At 44.7% G+C, this 19507-nt stretch overlaps 1 protein-coding gene across 1 annotated transcript in view; it reads right to left on the minus strand.

Moving 5' to 3' along the window:
• Positions 1-19507, minus strand: part of LOC124606051 — a 285569-nt gene that overhangs the window by 243980 nt on the left and 22082 nt on the right. The window contains exon 2 of the mRNA XM_047138011.1: positions 7427-7665. Coding sequence (XP_046993967.1) covers positions 7427-7665 — 239 coding nt within the window. The remainder of the gene's footprint in view (positions 1-7426; positions 7666-19507) is intronic.

Below are 19507 nucleotides of genomic sequence, written 5' to 3' on the forward strand. Positions count from 1 at the left end.
CAAGTTGCTCACCAGATGGTAAGAGTTTTGTCAGGACTTCCATAATCAAGGCAGTCAAAATGAAATGTATTTCAAGAGGCACCATATCAACACTGAAAGATCACATTACTGCTGTTGCGCCAATGAGGTCGACACCAGCATCGATATGTGTTCGTCTGTGGACTCTGAGCATTGTCTTTGGACGCTGAGCATTGTCTTTGGGCTGTTCCGCTATGTCAGTCCTTTGTCAACATTGCTTATGTTTAGGTGAATAAATGAACTATTGCAAAATGGGTGTTGTTTTGTGTAACCAACCCGAACTTCTCCCTCACTGGTGACCCAGAGTTGTAACGTCTTCCGTTTTTGCCGTTGTACTGTGTCCGCGACCTCCGCGTCGGAGCATTACATCGACATAGCATTCGAACAATGACTTCGGCCCGGTGCCTAATGCCAGATTTTGTGATCGACTTGCATCATGTTGCGGGCGATGTACATCCACCAGGACTGCAACATGATGCCTCTCACTCGATGATTCTGCCGATTTCGCCGGACGTTGTTGAGCCTGCAACAATAAGTGAGGTTAGGAGTGTGCATGACTCCGGCTATCAAACACCTTTGTTCCCAGCACATGTGCCCTCCCTCATCTACTGTGCAGTTACCTCTTACAGATCTCTGTGCAGTGCAAGACCAATGTCAATTTTTGCAAATGCTTCATCGGACAACCTACTACCGCCACGACAATGGTTTGCCACACCGAAATCCGTGCAGTACCACACGGATACCTGCCACATGGCCGGAACTGCTTCATTCACAGGTCAATCTCCGCAGCATCCGACCATGCCCGCACCTGCCTCGGTTCAGCATCAGCACACACCTTCCTACTTTGATACCTCGGCGAGCAACAGGAACAATAACTTCGTTATCTGTGCCTGACCTCAACTTCCGTCCCTCTGCTATGCCTCAGTGTTTTGTGCCACAACATTCACCTTATCCGCACACCGTTTTGAGTGGAGTGACTATGAACAGTGCACATTCACACATTCTGTCCCACGTTCGACATCTTTTCCCACACTGTGCTTCTGGACAGCCCGCACCTCAGCAGCCTCGCCTGCAACACAGGTGGCCCTGGCTCTGATCATGATCATACATCAAGTTTTCTGCGGACTAACATGCGTTCTCAAACTCTGAACTTTTTCTCACCTGTCGCCCCTGCGCCGGCTCCAGTCGAGAATCTGCTACCGTTCTCGGCACATCTCGGTGCCTCTTCCGCGTCGGTCTTCCGCAATGCGTCAATCCGAACACACCCGCAACATGTTGAGCTTCCGCAACCACAATCGACACATTACGGTGTCTCACCCATGTCGGCCTTCCGCGTCGCAACGGATCGCACTCAACCACAACGCTGCCACCCGAACAGCTGTCGTTGCCACATCCGCTGAAGGCACACTCTCCTGGGATACTACAGCAACAACAGCTCGATTCAGGCGGTGCCCTAACGAACTCAACTCTACCTTTTCTTCCAAACATTCTACAACGATTTCCGACACTGCCGCCATTTAATCCCGACAGAGGAACAACCTGGTTCAAAATTGTGTACGAAGTGTTCGACCATTACAAACTCGACGAGTCAACCAGGTTTCTGTGCCTCATCACCCACCTGAACGCTCAGGAGGACTTGATTGCTGACCTGTTTGACACCCCGGACTCATCTTCCCAGTACACTCTAACCAAAAAGACAGTTCTACATCGACTTGCACGCTCAACTGATGCAACTATAGGGCAACCGCTCCGCGTCGAGCAACTAGGCAACTACAAACCTTCCCAGCTCTGGAGACGACTACATGCCCTGGTCAACGCTGATCTACTCTCTGACTCAGCTCTCCTTGCCATCTGGTCAGATAAACTATCTCCTCACATCCGCTTTGTTCTGGCTCAAAGGTCTCCTGAACCTGTCGAGCAAAGAATGACAATTGCTGACAAGCTACGCGATACATCACTGCTCTATTTCGCCAGCCACTGCCTACCTGACAAGTCTCAGGTTCAGGCTCATCACCCTGCATCAGGACGCGGCCAGGACCATACTGTGCCGACTGATCTGCTCGCTCCGGGAAGCAGTAAACAAGCAACTGGGATGTCACTGGCTCCGCCCACAGTCACGCCCCCTTCTGCAACCAAACTTGCTGCAGCCACTGAACCTCGGCCACTGCCACTGGCAACGAACTTTCCACAGGAAATGCAACTGCACTACCCGTACTGTTACTTCCACACAAGGTTCGGTGAGGTGGCACTGAACTGCAGACCACCCTGCTACTTCCCAAACGCCAATCGCAGGTAGGTCCGGGCTCCGCCACCTGGGCACATGACAGGCACCCCCCAGTGCTCCATTCTGTCCGGGAATGACCGGATAATTGCGGACGACTTTACATTAGACATTTCATCGGGATACCACTTCCTAGTGGACACAGGCGCCAATGTTTCACTGCTGCCTATATCCTTAGCGTCGTTGAACATCCGCCCTCATCATACTTCACTGGAAGCTGTGAATTCAACTTAACTACAATGCTCGGGTTCAACTTCCCACGTCGTCTCACTCTCCGCAAACTACAAACTCGAGTGGACTATTTTAGTGTGCAAAATTGATGGACCTATATTAGGCATTGACTTCTTGCTACTCCACAAACTTTCACCGGACCTAGTGCAAAACACCATGTTACATCCAAGACTCACTTCCCCTGTGCTCCATCGAGCAAGCCCTCCCGTGACACATTGGTCCGGGCTCATCTCATCTGTACATGCTCGTCTCTGTCGACAACGTTACAAGAAACCAGGCACAAGTGCCTTGTCGAGCTTGAATACATCGCTCGCCTATGCAAGGAAAACATTGTGCTCTCCCTCCGGCTCCACGAAACACAGCTCCAGCTCTCTGATGCAGCAAAGGAATCACAGACACTACAGCAAGGACAAAGCAAGGTCAGTAAGTGCGCTGACTCTGCTTGCAATCCCAGCAAACGAGCCTCCGTGTGTTTACCTCCCGCTACGCCTCACAACTGTGCTATCAAGACTGCCATAACGCGTACTGACAGTTCCGCAGGGCCAAACCCTCCTACACGGCAGTGTTTGACACTTGGCTGGACACAAGTGTGCATGCACGACAAGCGTCACATGTTCCCAAACTGACGGCTCCTACCCCACCCCTCGCGGACAGCACCTCAAACTATGCAACTTCGGCTCCTGCATGCCGCCGTGCAACTGCCACTGACAACACAAACAGTGTACTCGCACCAAGCGTTTCGCCCACGACCGTGCTGCCACAGGCCGCGCCCTCGGACAATGGACTCACTAATGGCTCACGAGCTCCACCGAGCTCACCCAACCACGGTGCCACTGCTTCGGTCGACGGCCATCTTGTCGCGTTGACTCCTGGTACACTTCGCCACCTCGGCTCCCGTCGGATCTGCTGAGTGGCTCCGAGCACCATGAGCTCGCCTCGCCCGCCCCGCCCACCACAAATTGTAAACAAACCACCTCCCGTGCCGCCGGCAACATTTCCGTCGTCACCAACGGCACGGTTCACAAGCTTTGCCTCATGTCAGGTCCCCCGATCTCTAGTAAACCACGTCGACCTTGTCCCGAGCGCCTCTCCAACCATAAAAATCAGATTTCTGCACTACTAAGTTCCGGCGTCATTGAACCCTCTGTCAGTAGCTGGTCTTCGCCCATACATATGACACCCAAGAAAGACGGGTCCTGGCGCATGTGCGGAGACTACCGTACTAAATGCATCAACAATTATGGACACCTACCCCATACCCAACTTTGCCGACTTCACCAGTTCCCTCGCAGGTGTGACCACACTCTCTGTCATTGAATGCAAACGAGCCTACCACCAGATCCCCATGGCACCTGAAGACATCGAGAAGACAGCAATCACCACCCTGATCGGGTTATTTCAGTTTCGATTCATGTCCTTCGGTCTGAAAAACGCAACGCTTCATCAACGAAGTGCTATTCAACCTAAAATTCAGCTTTCTTGTGTTCAGCTCCTCCGCCAAGGACAACATTCGACATGTGCAATCTGTTATGACGACTCTCGTGGCAGCAGGCATCACGACCAACCAGGACAAATTGCAGCTACATCAACCCGCTGTAACTGAGAAAGCACAAACAATACTAAACCTACCCACACCTTCGTCATTCAAAGAGCTCTGTCACTTTCTGGGGACGGTTAATTATTATCGCCGACATCTACCTCGGGCTGCGGATTTCAGGCTCCACTGATGGACGCCTTGGCAGGCACCAACACTTCTGGACCTCGGCCCGTTCCATGGACCCCTGTTATGACTGACTCTTTCACTGCCCTCAAAAATCTTCTTGACAAGGCCTGCACCATGGCGCATCCTCATCCCAATGCGAAGCTTTTCATCACCACAGACGCGAGCAATACTGCTATCGGCACTGTCCTTAGCCAGACAATCGACGGTCAAACTTCACCTCTGCAGTTCTTCTCGCACAAGCTCACCAATGCACAACGGAAATATTCCGCGTTTGACAGGGAGCTTCTCGCGGTCTACGAACCGATCAAGCATTTTAAGACTGACGTTGAGGGACGCCCTTTGTATGTTTTAATGGACCAACAAACCCCTGGCTGCGGCCACTACAAACCCGTCAGCTGACCCACCTCCTCGCCGCTTCAGATACATGGACTTCATATCTCAGTTCACCACTGATGTCAGACACATAAAGGGTGCTGACAATATAGTTGCTGATTTCCTTTCACGAGTCGACGCCGTCCATTCACTGTTAGACCTGTCTGAATTGCCTAACCTCCAACCCGCCAACAAGGAAACACAAAACCTGATTTCAGACTCTACTTCTTCACTATACTTCATCCGCACCACCTTCCCTGGCATTTCTGGTGAGATCTGGAGCGACGACAGTACGGGCACGCTACGCCCCCTCATCCCAACCACGCTCCGTCGAGCTGTCTTCAACGCATTGCATAATTTGGCCCACCCTGGTGTTCATGTGTCTACCCACCTCGTAGCAGAGCACTTTGTGTGGAGAAATGTCAACAAGGACTGCCATCAATGGGCACGCTCCTGCGTCCCGTGCCAACGCTGCAAAGCACACAAGCACACTTCACCTCCCCTCGGCGCCTTTTCGATCCCTCCTGGACGTTCCACATATTCATATTGACATTGTCGCCCCCCCTCCCCCCCCCCCTCTAACAGCTTTCGTTGTGTTCTCTCATCTATCGACCGAACAACTCGCTGTGTCGAGGCTGCCCCCCTCACCAATATTACGGGAGAAACTGTTGCTCAAGTTTTCGTCGAGTTATGGGTATCGCATTTCGGATGTCCAGCTATCATCATTACTGACCAGGGCAGACAATTTGAGTCAGTCCTGTTCAACGAGATTTGTAACATTTGCAGCATCCGGCGCATCCATACCACAGCATATCACCCACAAAGTAACGGGCTAGTCGAGTGCTAGCACACACTTTCAAGGTGGCTCTTCGATGCCATGACTCTCTATGGACAGAGGCCCTTCCCCTTGTGCTACTCGGCATTCGTGCAATCTATAAGGAAGACCTCAAAGGTACAATAGCTGAGTTCGTATACGGCCAGAACATTGTTCTCCCTGGCGAACTTGTGAGCCCTTCCGCTTCTCTCCCTCAGTCTGACTTACCTTCCTTCATGGACCGTGTCAGACGCCACTTCATCAAGCTCCATATTCCTCCGCCCACCAGCCATTCCCACCCTAAGGTTCACATCCCGAAATCTCTGGACAATTGTGAGTACGTCATGCTCCGAGATGACACTGTCCGTGCTCCCCTCCAACCTCCATATACCGGCCCGTACCAAGTTCTCCGGCGCTCAGCCAACACCTATGACATCCAGATGAAAGATTCAGCTGTTACAGTCTCTCTCAACAGACTTAAGCCTGCTCATGTCGAGCCTTCTTCTACCCCCCTTCATGCCACGACCACGCCCCTCACTGTCGTGGCTCATGACGCTTCGACCACTCCCTCCACATCAGACTTACACACTCGATCGAATGACTTTCAGCTCCAATCGTCGAGTTCTCCTCTGACCTCGCGCTCTACCCCGGTCTCACGCACTCCATCAAGTGACTACACGCTCCCCGTGTTGAGCTTACCTACGATCACAACCTCGCCGCCGGTCCCTTCGACCTCTCCACCGTCGCCTGCCTCGCCCTGTCGAGGTTTCTCACGCCCCCCCCATCTTGAACGAAGTGTTTGTGCCTGTCTCCCCGGACATAATCCACAACATCTCAATAATACTGCGCAATGGTACACTGTTTGTCGTGTGTTTCTCTTCATCCAGTGCTCATGACACAACCTCCACCATTCCCTGCCACCTGGTGCAATGTGTTCCCCTCCCACCCGACGTTGACCTGGACATGCTTCGTGTGTTCGCCACGCCCACCGGAGACATCGTCGTTGTCGCTCCGTTCCACTCGCAAACCGCCGGCCTACCTGTCGCTGCACGCCCAGCATGCCCACGACGCCCGGCTTGCTTCAACGACTTCCAGGTTCAATAGCCGAACCTTCCTTCACTACATCTACCCACACAGCTCCCCGATGATGCCATCAAGCTGACCTTGGTCCAGCTCCCGCGGACCAACCTTGCCAACACCTTAGTCACCCCCCCCCCCCCCTGGCCTCTCAAGAGTAATCCGTAGTGAGAGGGGGGGGGGGGGGGGCTATGTGGTGCCGATGAGGTCGACTCCAGCATCGATATGCGTTCGTCTGTGGACTCTGAGCATCGTCTTTGGACACTGAGCATTGTCTTTGGGCTGTTCCGCCATGTCAGTTCTTTGTGAGCCTTGCTTGTGTTTAGGTGAATAAATTAACTATTGCAAAATGGGTGTTGTTTAGTGTAACCAACCCGAACTTCTCCCTCACTGCCAAGGGTTACGTTACCATTCTTGTTCATCAGCTCCATCCCATGGTACAATTTTTGTTTCGCAACTGTGATCCTGTATTCCACAAAGACAGAGTCCCTGCTCTCACAGCTTGCATCTTTCAGGACTGGTTTTCTGGACACAAGGATGAATTGCTGCATCTCCCATGGCCACCAGTTACCAGATCTCAATATTATTGAGTCTTTGTGGTCTACTGAAAGAAGGGTGGGTGATTGCTACCTACCTCAATCATTGATACTCGAACTTGCTACTATTTTTCAGAAAGAATGGTATAAGCTTCCCTTGAAAACTGCACAGTACCTGTATTTATCCACTGTAAGTTGTTTTCATTGCTAACAGGTTTCCTGCACTGTATTAAGCATGGGTTTTCAGTGTTTCCATATTTTTATCCAACCTCTGTATGTGATCAGTGAAATCACCAGTAATCCTTTCCTAGGGTGCGCACAATTCTTAGAAAAAATATTGACCACAGAAGGAATAAGACACGTTGGTAACTCACCTTACGATGTTCTGAGCCTCCAAGTTCATAATATTTAATTACAGAATTACAAAAATGAGCTTTGAGTGTACGCCTTTTCCTTCTGCTGAAAACACTAAGATTAACACACTCAACTGGTATAATAGAAATTAGTTCCAGTGTTTCAATTTCTGGATCTAGTCCCAAGCAATAACCAATTTCCACCTCATCTGCAGGTGTGATCATATCTCCAGCAATAATGAGATTTCTTGGAGTCAGTCCTGAAAATTCAAAGCAATTCCTAACATCAGGCAATTTTTTTCAATTTCTTGATTCATAAGCAAGATCTAGATCATACAAACAAATAAAAGTAGGAACTATATTCAAATATATAAAAAGTTTCAGGTATCTACTACTACTACTCCAAAAGATACGGGAAACTATTAGCTATGAATTTCTTATTTTCAAAACATAAAAATTAATCATGAAGATCTATAGGCTGCAAAGGAGTGAGGAAGAAACTTCAAAATAGAATAAGAGGATTTTTGTTTACATGGCAGTTTTTATGTTCCACTTAGGCAGTATGCCTAGTCTACGTAAAAACAGAAACAGGTACATACAGTGATGAACCAGAACTTTATGGCCACTGTTCAACTTGAGACAATGCCACCTAGCAGCATTACGGACAAATGATGTGATAAGGAAAGTCTAAAAGTGGACCAGAGATAATGGTCAATCATTCAATCAACAATATGGGCCACTAACAGGGAAATCCACTGACATAAGTGACTTTTACAGAAGAGATTGTTATGGCCTGTCACCTGATAATAAGCACATCAGAAATGGCAAAGCTGGTTGTCTTTTCAAATGCTATAGTTGTAACATGTATGGAGAGTGGCTGAAGGATGGTGAAACTCCGAACAGGTGACAGGCTGTCGGACATCCACGCCTGCTATCTCTGTAAAGTAGGACAGGCAGAGATACATGGCAGATCTGACGACAGAGTACAATACTGTAATAGTGCAGGCACAAGTGTTTAGGAGTACAATATTCAACGTACACTGCTGAGCACGGGGCTCTACAGTAAATGACACCTATGTGTTCCAATGTTGACCCAACAACACCTTCAGTTCCATTGGACCATGGCCCAATGGAAATGTGCTACATGCAATCTTGTTTATTGTGATACCAGGTCAATGGTCATATTCAGATACACCTTCCTGGACAAATGGCTGCTCAAAACATGGATATAAGCTGGTGGGAGCAGTATTATGTTATGGTGCACACTCACTTGGGCTTCTGTGGGATCTGGGGTAGTAATTGAGGGCACCGCTATAGCTGTGGACTATGTGAACATGTTATGGACCTCCTGCATGGCAGTATGCCTAGTCTACTTCAAAATCTTCACTTGCTAAGCAACAACAGAAACAGGCACATACAGTAATGAACCAGAACTTTATGGCCACTGTCCAACATGAGATAATGCCACCTAGCAGCGTTACAGGCAAATGATGGCAATGGCATTTTCCAGCAGGATGACTGTCCGTATTACAAACCCACAATTGCGCTACAGTGGTTTGAGAAACATGACGGTGAACTCACTTTGTTACCTTGGCCTCCAAATTTGTCTTAATTGACTCAAACGGAACACATCTTAGACTTTACTGGGTACCAGCTCTACAACTGCATATCATTGGCTTGACATTTATGAGAATTGTATGATCTGTGCATTGACATATGGTGTCACAAGCCTTCACAAACTTGTCAATGACTTGTCGAATCCATGCCAAGTGGAACTGCTACTGTACCATATTCCAAAGGTTGTAATGGAACTGGTCAATGGCCTTACCAAGTGTACAAGTATGAAATGCAGATTTGTCTAAAAAACATGTTAAATTTAGAAGAATGATAAATAGTGATTTATTCAAAGTAGGCCCCATTGTTTGTTATACATTTTCCCATCTTTTGAGCAATTTGTGAATACTGTGCCAGTAAAAATTTTCCCATTGTGCTGTGAACCATTCATCGAGCCATTTTTTCACATCTTTGTATGAACCAAAGCGCAGCTCAGGAAGTGCATGACCCATTGATGCAAACAATGAGAATGCTGCATGGGGTAGAACTCCCCAGCCAAGTGCTTCCAGCATGTTACAAACTGGTTCTGTCATATGTGAAGCAGCACTGTCATGAAGAAAAATTATTTTGTGTTGCGTCTTTTAATATTGTGCCCTCTTTTTCAAGCAGCGAATGATTCGAATCAGACAATTGTTGTTGGTAACATTTAGGATTAACTGTTTCCCCAGGTTTTAACAACTCATAATAGACCATGCCCATCTGATCGCATGAAACAGAGCATCGTCTTTCTGTCAAAGTGATTGATCTTGTGGTCAATGTGGATGGTGTGCCTGGGTCTACCCATGATTTTTTGCACTTGGGATTCTCAAAATAAATCCACTTTTCATCCCCTGTAACTATGCAATGTAGAAATTACTTTCCTTTGTACCAAGTGAGCAAAATGTCACATGTGTTTTTGCCCTTTTCTATTCACTTGTCGTTCAACTCATGCAATACCCATCCACAGGTCTTCTGAAACTTTCCCATCTCCCATAGCTGACTGGAAACAGCTTGTTGACTAATGCTTAGTTGCTCAGTGAGTTTTTGAGTTTGAAAATCAGCTTATCATCTTTGTTCAACAATGCTTCCAATTCCACATCTTTGTTTTTTTTTGGCGGTTTTACATGTTCCTCGTCTCCTACATCAAAGCTACCATTTCTGAAACACTGAAAACATCGTTCCTACATGTGATCGAGCATGTTCACTATACAATTCTTGAAATAATCAGTATGATTCAGCAGCAGTTTTCTTCAAATGAAAACAAAAAATTAAAGCTGTTCACAAATGGTATTGTGTTCAGTATAAATTTCAACATATTGAACACAACTACACAACACTATTCATGCACTTTTCCAACTTATCACTCATGCATGTCTGACACTTGTTGATGACATAACAAAATGGCACAGTGTCAAATCCTTACAGCGCAAACTGCGTTATTGTGACATCTGTTGTCTGAAATTTGCATTTCATACATGTACACCTGGCATTTTCACCACAAGCCAGAATTCACAGTATCCTTAAATGATCAGAGCACTCAATACATACAAACTCTTGGAGTACCCAGTACACAGACATTTTCTTGGATATCACATAAATTTTAACTTCTGAGACAACAAATTGTAAAATATTATTTTCTTTGTATTCAAATTTAAAGATTTATGTTTAAACATTGACTCTAACATAAATATATTTCATTCATTCATTCATTTCATTGTTGCCCTTATGGACAGTGTTTGAACTCGAAAATCACATGATGACACAATTTTCACTTCTTTCCTTTCTTCCTCTTCTCTTCCCAAAATCTCTTCATCCTTTGGCTGCGCTCCTGTTTCCTTTGCTCTGTCCATAATGTTCCTTTCTTCTTTCTCTCCTTTACAATAAATTTTGCACTCCTAACTTTGTTTCTGAAGTATTTCCTGTCTCCTATCATTTGCCTGTTGATCCCTATCTGCCTTAAGTCTTCGTCTATTTCATGATACCAATTTGTTTTCTTGCTTGAGCTGTTTACTACATCAAAAATTTTCTTTGTAAGTCGGTTGTTGTCCATTCTCTGTATGTGCCCATATAAAGTTAATCTGCGTTTTCTGATCGCGTCTGTTAGTCTGTCAGTGTGCTGGTACAGCTCTTTGGTAGGTCGCTTCATCCATGCGCCATCTCTGTGAATTGGTCCAAATATTTTTCTGAGAATTTTGCGTTCTATTTTTTCTGTGTCTATGATGCCTGATGCTCCAATTGTGGTTGTTTCTGACGCGTACAATGCTTCTGGTAATACAACTGTTTTGTAGTGCCTAAGTTTGGCCTGCCTCGATATGCTTTTCTTATTATAATGTGACCATGTGAGTTTGTATGCCTTCTGGAGTTTCTTCGTTTGTTCCATGTTAGCCGCCTTGTTTGATCCTCCCATTTGTATGTACTCCCCTAAATACTTAAATTTTTCGACTCTTTCTACGGATCCATATACCGTATGCATGGTGTGTACATTGTTGGTCTGTCGTTCCATATATTGTGTCTTCTCGTAAGATACCTGCAAACCTGTTTTGGCTGCTATTTCATGCAAGCATTCCAGTGCTTCCTTTGCCTCCTGTGTATTATTGCTGAGTATGGCTATATCATCTGCAAATGCCAGACATTTTATGATTGTTTTGGTTTCACGTGTTCTTCCCAGCTGTATTCCTTTAACTTGTTCCTCCCACTGCTTGATAATTTTGTCTAACACCATGTTGAACAGGATTGGTGAGAGCCCGTCTCCTTGTCGGACACCTGTGTGTATGTGGAAGGGTTCCGAAATTTCTCCCATGAACTTAATCTTGGAGGTAGTGTCTGTAAGCGTCTGTTGTATAAGTGTCCTGGTTTTTCTGTCGATACCATATTCTTCCAGTACGTCAAATTCTTTTTCAACTAAGCTAATTATTTCTAAATAACTTCCGGGAATTTAGCCAGGGAACACTTTCAGCGACCGCCGATATTTCGGCGCGAGAACACCCCACCATTTTCAAGGCAATTGCAATGGACAGGCGACGTATATGCAAATTTAAAACCTCTGTTGCTGAAAGTGTTGCCTAGCTGAATTCCCGAAAGCGATATGAAAGTTGTATACGTCAGAAGAAGCTCAGGTCTCACATTGTTTACCTCTACGGGGGGGAAATGTATCGGTGTTTACGTAAGTTGGATAAACTTCGTTGCTGTCGAGTTAGACTGCAATGCGCTTTGTCGTTTTTATTGATGTGTCATGATGAAAATCATGTCCCAACATTTGCCAAGGTTGTGCACCATATTAATTCTCCTGCCATCAGTTGCATCAAGCAACTTGCTGGCATGGCTCTTGTTCGTGAAAGGATTTGTTTCACTCGTCGACGTTTGGATTCTGTTTCCAAAAAATTGTTTCGTTTTCATTAAATGGTTGCATTGGAATTGTCTGATTACACTTGGGATTGGTTGGACGGTGCCTCCTCATGGACTCAAGCTGACTGGGAATACAATTCCATTACTGCCCAGCATTTGGCAAAGTTTGAATGTTTTCAACGCACTGAATCTGACGTTATATCTCGACGTTCTGTGACAAATCTCACAGAGAAATCTTTTGACGACACAACCTTATCCATGCTTGGGAAGGGTTTAAATTTTGCACCAACTCCAAAGAGTTTGCCAGTAGTTGATTTTATTAGTTCAATTGAAGAGGCAGTTTGCAAACTGCATCCTGACACTGCAGAGGAGGTTAGGAAGAGACATGCCGTGTGTTGACTAGGGCTCGTCCACCCAAGAGTAATGTAACAGCAGCAGAGAGGGCTGCTTTACACTCTCTCAAAGTTGATCCTGATAACCAGTTATTTCACCTGCGGACAAGGGCAATGCCACCGTTGTTTTAAATAAACAGGGTTATGTACAAAAGATGCAGCGTTTACTATCTGATTCAGCGTATCATAGAGTCGATGCTGCCCCCACCAAAAGTGTTGAGAGAAAGACCAACAGCCTCCTGAATAAAAGTGGTTTGTCACAGGACACTATCAAGAGTTTTAACACCTATAGTGCTGTTCCCCCTAGGTTATATGGCCTTCTGAAGGTTCACAAGGAAGGGGTTCCTTTCTGTCCTATAGTGAGTAATATCGGCACTCCGACATATTGTGTAGCCAAGCATCTTGCTTCTCTATAGAGTCCACAAGTAGGTCGGCGTGAACATCATATCAGGAACTCATCTGATTTTTTACGTCGTTTGCAGGGACTGCAGTTGAATGACTCTGATATTTTAGTGATATTTGATGTGGTCTCTCTCTTCACTCGTGTTCCTCTGTCTGATTCATTGATGTTAATTGAGGCTAGGTTTGGTGCTGAATTAACTAATCTCTTTTGGCATGTATTGACATCCACTTACTTTTTATTCAATGACCAGTATTACGAGCAGCCAGATGGAGTTGTGGTGGGTAGTCCGTTGTCTATTGTGATCACAAATTTGTTTATGGAAGACTTCGAGGAACGTGCATGGGAGTCAGCGCCTTTGAAACCCGCCTGTTCCTTTAGATATGTTAACGATACCTTTGTTGAAACGTCCTGGTAGATTAAAACTGTGTGCCGGACCGAGACTCGAACTCCGGACTTTTGCCTTTCATGGGCAAATGCTCTACCAACTGAGCTATCCAAGCACGACTCATGCCCCGTCCTTACAGTTTCACACCTCCCAGTACCTCGTCACCTACCTTCCAAACTTTACAGAAGCCCTTCTGCGACCTTGCAGAACTAGCACTCCTGAAAGAAAGGATATTGCGGAGCCATAGCTTAGCCACAGCCTGGGAGATGTTTCCAGAGTGAGATTTTCACTCTGCAGCGGAGTGTGAGCTGATATGAAACTTCCTGGCAGATTAAAACTGTGTGCTGGACCAAGATTCGAACTCGGGACCTTTGCCTTTCGTGGAAAAATGCTCTACCAACTGAGCTGCCCATGCACGACTTACGCCCCGTCCTCACAGCTTCACACCTGCCAGTACCTCATCTCCTACCTTCCAAACTTTAAAGAAGCTCTTCTGCGACCTTGCAGAATTAGCACTCCTGGAAGAAAGGATATTGCAGAGACATGGCTTAGCCACAGCCTGGGGGATGTTTCCAGAATGAGATATCATACTGGATAACTTTGTTGTTTGGCGTCATGGTAGGGAGAATTTGAATGCCTTTCTAGAACATCTGAACTCGATCCACCCGAACATTTGTTTCACGATGGTGGTGGAAGAGGATGGTTGCCTTCTCTTTCTTGACGTGTTGGTTAGGAGAAAGGATGATGAATCATAGGGACATGCAGTCTACAGGAAATGTACTCACACTGGCTTGTACTTACAGGCTAATAGTTATCACCATCCGGCTCAGCGTGAAGGGGTACTTCATGCCTTGGTACACAGGGTACATGTCGTTTCCGATGCTGAGACTTTGCCAGCTGAGCTGTTCCAACTGGAAGTTACGTTTCGTCAAAATGGTTATAGTGATAGACAGATTGAATGTGCATTGCGCTATTGACCAACTGTAAATTGGGTGATTGATCATAATTCTGAGTCGACACCTAAGTCTACTGCCTTTTTGCCTTATGTAGGAAACACTTCCAATAAGATCGGTCATATTTTACAGAAATACAATGTGAAATGTGTTTTTTGACCTCCGTCTAAAATTAGAGTGCTTTTGAGTTCTGTTAAGGATGATCTTGGTCTGCATAAGGTAGGTGTATATCGCATTCCTTGTAGCTGTGGCATGGCATATGTTGGTCAAACTATCAGGACCATGGAGGACCAATGTACTGAGCATAAACGGCACACACTATCACAGCAGCCAAGTAGATCTACTATTGCCGAACATTGCTTGGATACTGGTCACCCCATGTTATATAATAACACCGAGATATTGACATGCACGTCCAGCTATTGGGACAGTCCTATTAAGGAAACAGTTGAGATTAAATTAGCAAGCAACCTTGTTAACAGGGATGGAGGTGTTTGTTTAAACTCTGTTTGGAATCTGGCTCTCCCCCTTGTCAAAACACAGAGGGACAGAGTCAACGCTACCTCACCTGCGAATTCGTAGTCTCACTATCGATAGCTCTGACTTCGATCATCTTTGGTGGCACTAGTGTTCAGTGTGTGTGTTATCTTTCCTGCATCAGTCCAAGAACCAAGGTTTTAAATTTGCATGTACGTTGCCTGTCCATTGCAGCTGCCTTGAAAATGGCGGGGTGTTCTCCCGCCGAAATATGTTCTGTTCTCTTGTACGTTTAAGTTGGAGTATGTACTTGGCAGGAGAGTGAAATGACTGTTGTTTATGAATATTGCTATGTTGAACAGTTGTAATTTCAGCATTTTGGAAACATAAAAATATTATATGTGAAATGAAGGAAATAAACCAATGAATGGATATAAGTTAACCAGGCAATATTCATATCTGAAAGACAAAAACCAGGAATATGATTCCTAGATGCAATATTCTTACAGTAAGCCATATTTTTCAGTGAGCCACATTTTCATTAAGCAGCTACAAGAAACAGATGTGTAACACAATTTGTTATTGCACAATTCTCCTTATCAGGCATTTATTAGCTGCACCATAATAGCATTGTCATTGCTAAAAAAAATTGCATTTAATGTGATATTTTTCAAGTTTGGACATTTTAATGGTTTCTTGCAGCAATTGAAAGGAAGGATGTTACTAGGTGGTCCAATACAATATTAAACAAATGGTCATAATGTTTTGGGTCACTAATGTAGAAAACATCACGGCTCATATTTTTTGAACCATGTCTCTTTCATCAAAAGAGAAGAGAACGTTTATGGGTATGAGACTACAGAACAAAGATATAGTGCCTGGTAATTTGACATGATCAGGAATGAGTCGAGAAACAGAAACTGGCCAAAAGGCCCAGAGTTCAACAGCGAGTCACCAAGCGTAAACAGGAGGACAAAATTAGAGGACAGGCAACACAGACAGCATGGCAGAATAATAAGTCAAACAGGTAAACTGAAACTGAAAACCTAAAATGTAGTGAATGCAGAACAAAACAATGATATGTTGCCAGATAAACACAAGAGCACAGTGAAATCATGAATGACTACAGAGCCACTGTGCTGCTGGCTTTAAAGGGCAGGTGTGGGTGCTGATTGGCTGGCAAGGCAGATGTGTACCAGTTGCAGCACTTGCAGTGGTCACACCAGCACCCACAAATGTAGCAGTGCTACTTAACAGTCTCATCAGGTTCCATACCTTATGGTGGGTCTACAAACTCACTGGGCTGGGATACCAGAAAAGAGGGAGACGGCAGCATAAGAAAGGAAGAATTAGTATTGAAATGTCAGGAATAAGATTTGAAAGCCTGGAGTCAGATATTGCAATGAAGGCAGTTAATGAGCTAGAAATAAAGGAATGATAGAACAAAAATGGAGGTGTGAATGAGACTTAAGTCGCAGTAGAAGAGGAAAGATGAGATGGCAAATGGTGGGTGAGAAGCACTCAAGGAAATAAATAACAAGAAAAACTGTAAAGTATGAAAGCTACACAAAAAGGAAAAATAAATAATGGAAAATTAATGCATTGACTGGGGGTAATGAAGGGGAAGATAGACCATTTTACTGGTGCTCCTACTCTTGCCCCATATAAGATATAAACAAATATTGACCATATTAATGCTGTTGGGAGTTCTCTGAAGTGGTGCTTGGATTTAAGTCCATAATCAACAGTGTGTGTGTCATACAAACTGGTGCTCAAGTTCAAGTTATTGAGGGTTTAAAAAAAAAGTAAAAAAAAAAAAATGGCTGATGGATTACAGTGAGAAGATACAGGTTACAATGAAGAGCTCTTACCTGCCTGGAGATAGTGGCAAGTCAACCATTCCATAAACACAACAAAGCCATTCAATGGCAGAGTATCAGCCATTCAAGAAGTTTTTAGCACAGCTTCATGTAACACGTACACTACATATGTCACAGTAAGTGCTTATAGATTTTGAACACTTTGCACTTGCACACTGAGGAAGTCTCCAAATGACCTGTTTCAACTACCTTTTAAACATGGCCACTCCACTTACAAAAGCAAATGGTGTATCTATTCCTAGAGATTTCTACATCTAATGTTATCTGCAAATACAAAATTGCTAAATCTATTATGGAAGAGTATTGGCCCCTAGCCAGTTTTTCAAAGAATTCATTTAGGCTTGAAATTGGGTTCATGTCAATATTGGACTGGGTATTAGCAATAGTTTTAAAATTGGTATGAATATGTATATAGATTCCATAGGTTTCTTAGTAATTACCATGGCTGATGCCCAGTGAGTAGATGTAAAGGGTGCAATAAACCCAATTCCTCATACTCTGTTCAGTTTTGCCTTTGCTAGTTCATGCCTGGTGAATGAAACTGAACAATATCTGCACAAATGGAACTGAGAAAATGGTTTGACAAATATGTGAGCTGTAAAATTTTTTGTACAACCCAGCTAAAGTTCATGCAGTTTCTTATACGATTGACACAATGTTCTCAAGTGGCTGACAGGTATGAAAAGAGGTGTTAGCCCCTATGGGTGAGACTGCTAGTAAAATGTTAGCACAATCCATACATTTTTACATTCAGTTTGTGTTGGCAAAACACCATAGAGAGTCTCAAAACATTTATTTTAAAACTTCAGAAGTTGAACAATACTGAAAAATGTCCAAGGCAATGCCAGCACAACACAATAACTCACAGTTTCTATATTTCAAGAGACAACATTTAAAGAATATTAATATATTTAACAACATTTTGCGGCGTGCACTGCAGCTGTAGCGGTTATAAGCTAAGTACTGACAAACTTATTTGTGCTCTGTAATACAGTTATTAAATTTAATAGATTTCAGCGGTGTTGCGTGCCGTTTGTGGCGAAATAACGACTTAATAAACTTTTGTAATCGTTCGCTCGCTGTGTTTTATAGAGTTTTCAGTGTGTTGAAATCGCTTAGTAAATTTCTTGCTTTAGTTTTCAACTGACGTTTATTATAAAGTTGAGTGGAGTGGAGCCTCGTGTAGCCGTAGATGTAGGTAACTTGCAGCAGTCCTCAGCAATTAGGAGGCCTAGGTTAGTTGCAAAGTCTTGCAGAAAGAAGGTTCTGCTGCTAGGTAGTTCCCACGGTAGAGGTGTGGGCCAACAGTTGCAGGAAGTGCTTGGGAGTGAGTACCAGGTCACCAGCATTGTGAAGCCTAGTGCAGGGTTGGCTCAGGTGACTGAAAGCATAGGGGAGTTATGTAAGAATTTTACGAAAGAGGATCAGGTAGTGATAGTGGGTGGAGCAGGGAACAGACTCGATAGGGACGGGGAATATGATATCAGTGGTGACTTGGTTAAGATAGCTACTCAAACTGGTGGCACTAATGTGCATTTCATGCAACTGTTTCAGCGTCATGATCGGCCTCACCTTAATGCGGCTGTTAGGCGCGTTAATGTGGGGCTGGGGAGGGCACTGATGGCGGAGGGCATGGATCACATCTCAGTGGTGTCAGTTGGGTCTATCAGTAGATGGGGTTTCACTAGGCATGGCCTGCACCTCAATAGGTATGGGAAGGGGAGGCTGGCTATGCTCATAGGTGGCAGTGTAGTGGGTGGTGGTGGTGGTAGTGGTATCACTCATGGAAAAATTACTGTAGTAGTTGGTGTTAGAGCTGCACCTTTTTTAGACTGAAGTCAGCTGATAGGTATACCTGCTTAAAAGAAGTGCCTCTAACTAAGGGCTCACCTCCAGAGGATGTAATGCTTCCAAGTAGAGAAGGAATTAGCATATTTCATCAAAATATAAGAGGTATTAGAGATAAAGTTAGTGAACTGCTAATAGATGTTAACTCTGAAATTATTGGTATATCAGAGCACCACTTAAATAATTTGATAATTCAGAGGCTTCCTTTACCAGGCTACAGATTAGCTGGCTGTTTCTCGAGGAGTTCCTTGCGGGGTGGGGGAGTGGCTCTGTACATAAAAAACAGTATTTCATTTGAGTCCATAGACGTATCACGACACTGCACTGAACAGATATTTGAAAGTTGTGAAGCATTAGTTGAAGTTAGTGAAACTAAACTTCTAATTGCTGTTGTTTATAGGTCCCCTAACTCCGACTTCAGAGCATTTTTGCTTAAGCTAGAGAGGGTTCTTGATTCACTTTTTAGGAAGTACCAGAAAGTAGTTATATGTGGTGACTTGAATATTAATTTTGTACATGATTGTGTAAGAAAAAGGATGTTGGTAGATCTCCTAAATTCATATGATCTGATGCAAACTGTGTTTTTTCCAACTAGGGTGCAGGGGAACAGTAGCACAGTCATAGACAATATCTTTATTCATTCTTCATTACTAGATGGGCATTCTGTTAGTAAAAGGGTGAATGGCCTTTCAGACCATGATGCACAGATTTTAACACTAAAAGGTTTTTGTACTCAAACCAATGTCGTATTTAATTACAAACTACGTAGGAAAGTTAATCCAACAGCAATAGAGAGTTTTTCAAAACTTGTCAAGGAACAAGAGTG

This window comes from Schistocerca americana, chromosome 3, assembly GCF_021461395.2.
Source record: "Schistocerca americana isolate TAMUIC-IGC-003095 chromosome 3, iqSchAmer2.1, whole genome shotgun sequence".
Classification (NCBI taxonomy): Eukaryota; Metazoa; Arthropoda; class Insecta; order Orthoptera; family Acrididae; genus Schistocerca; species Schistocerca americana.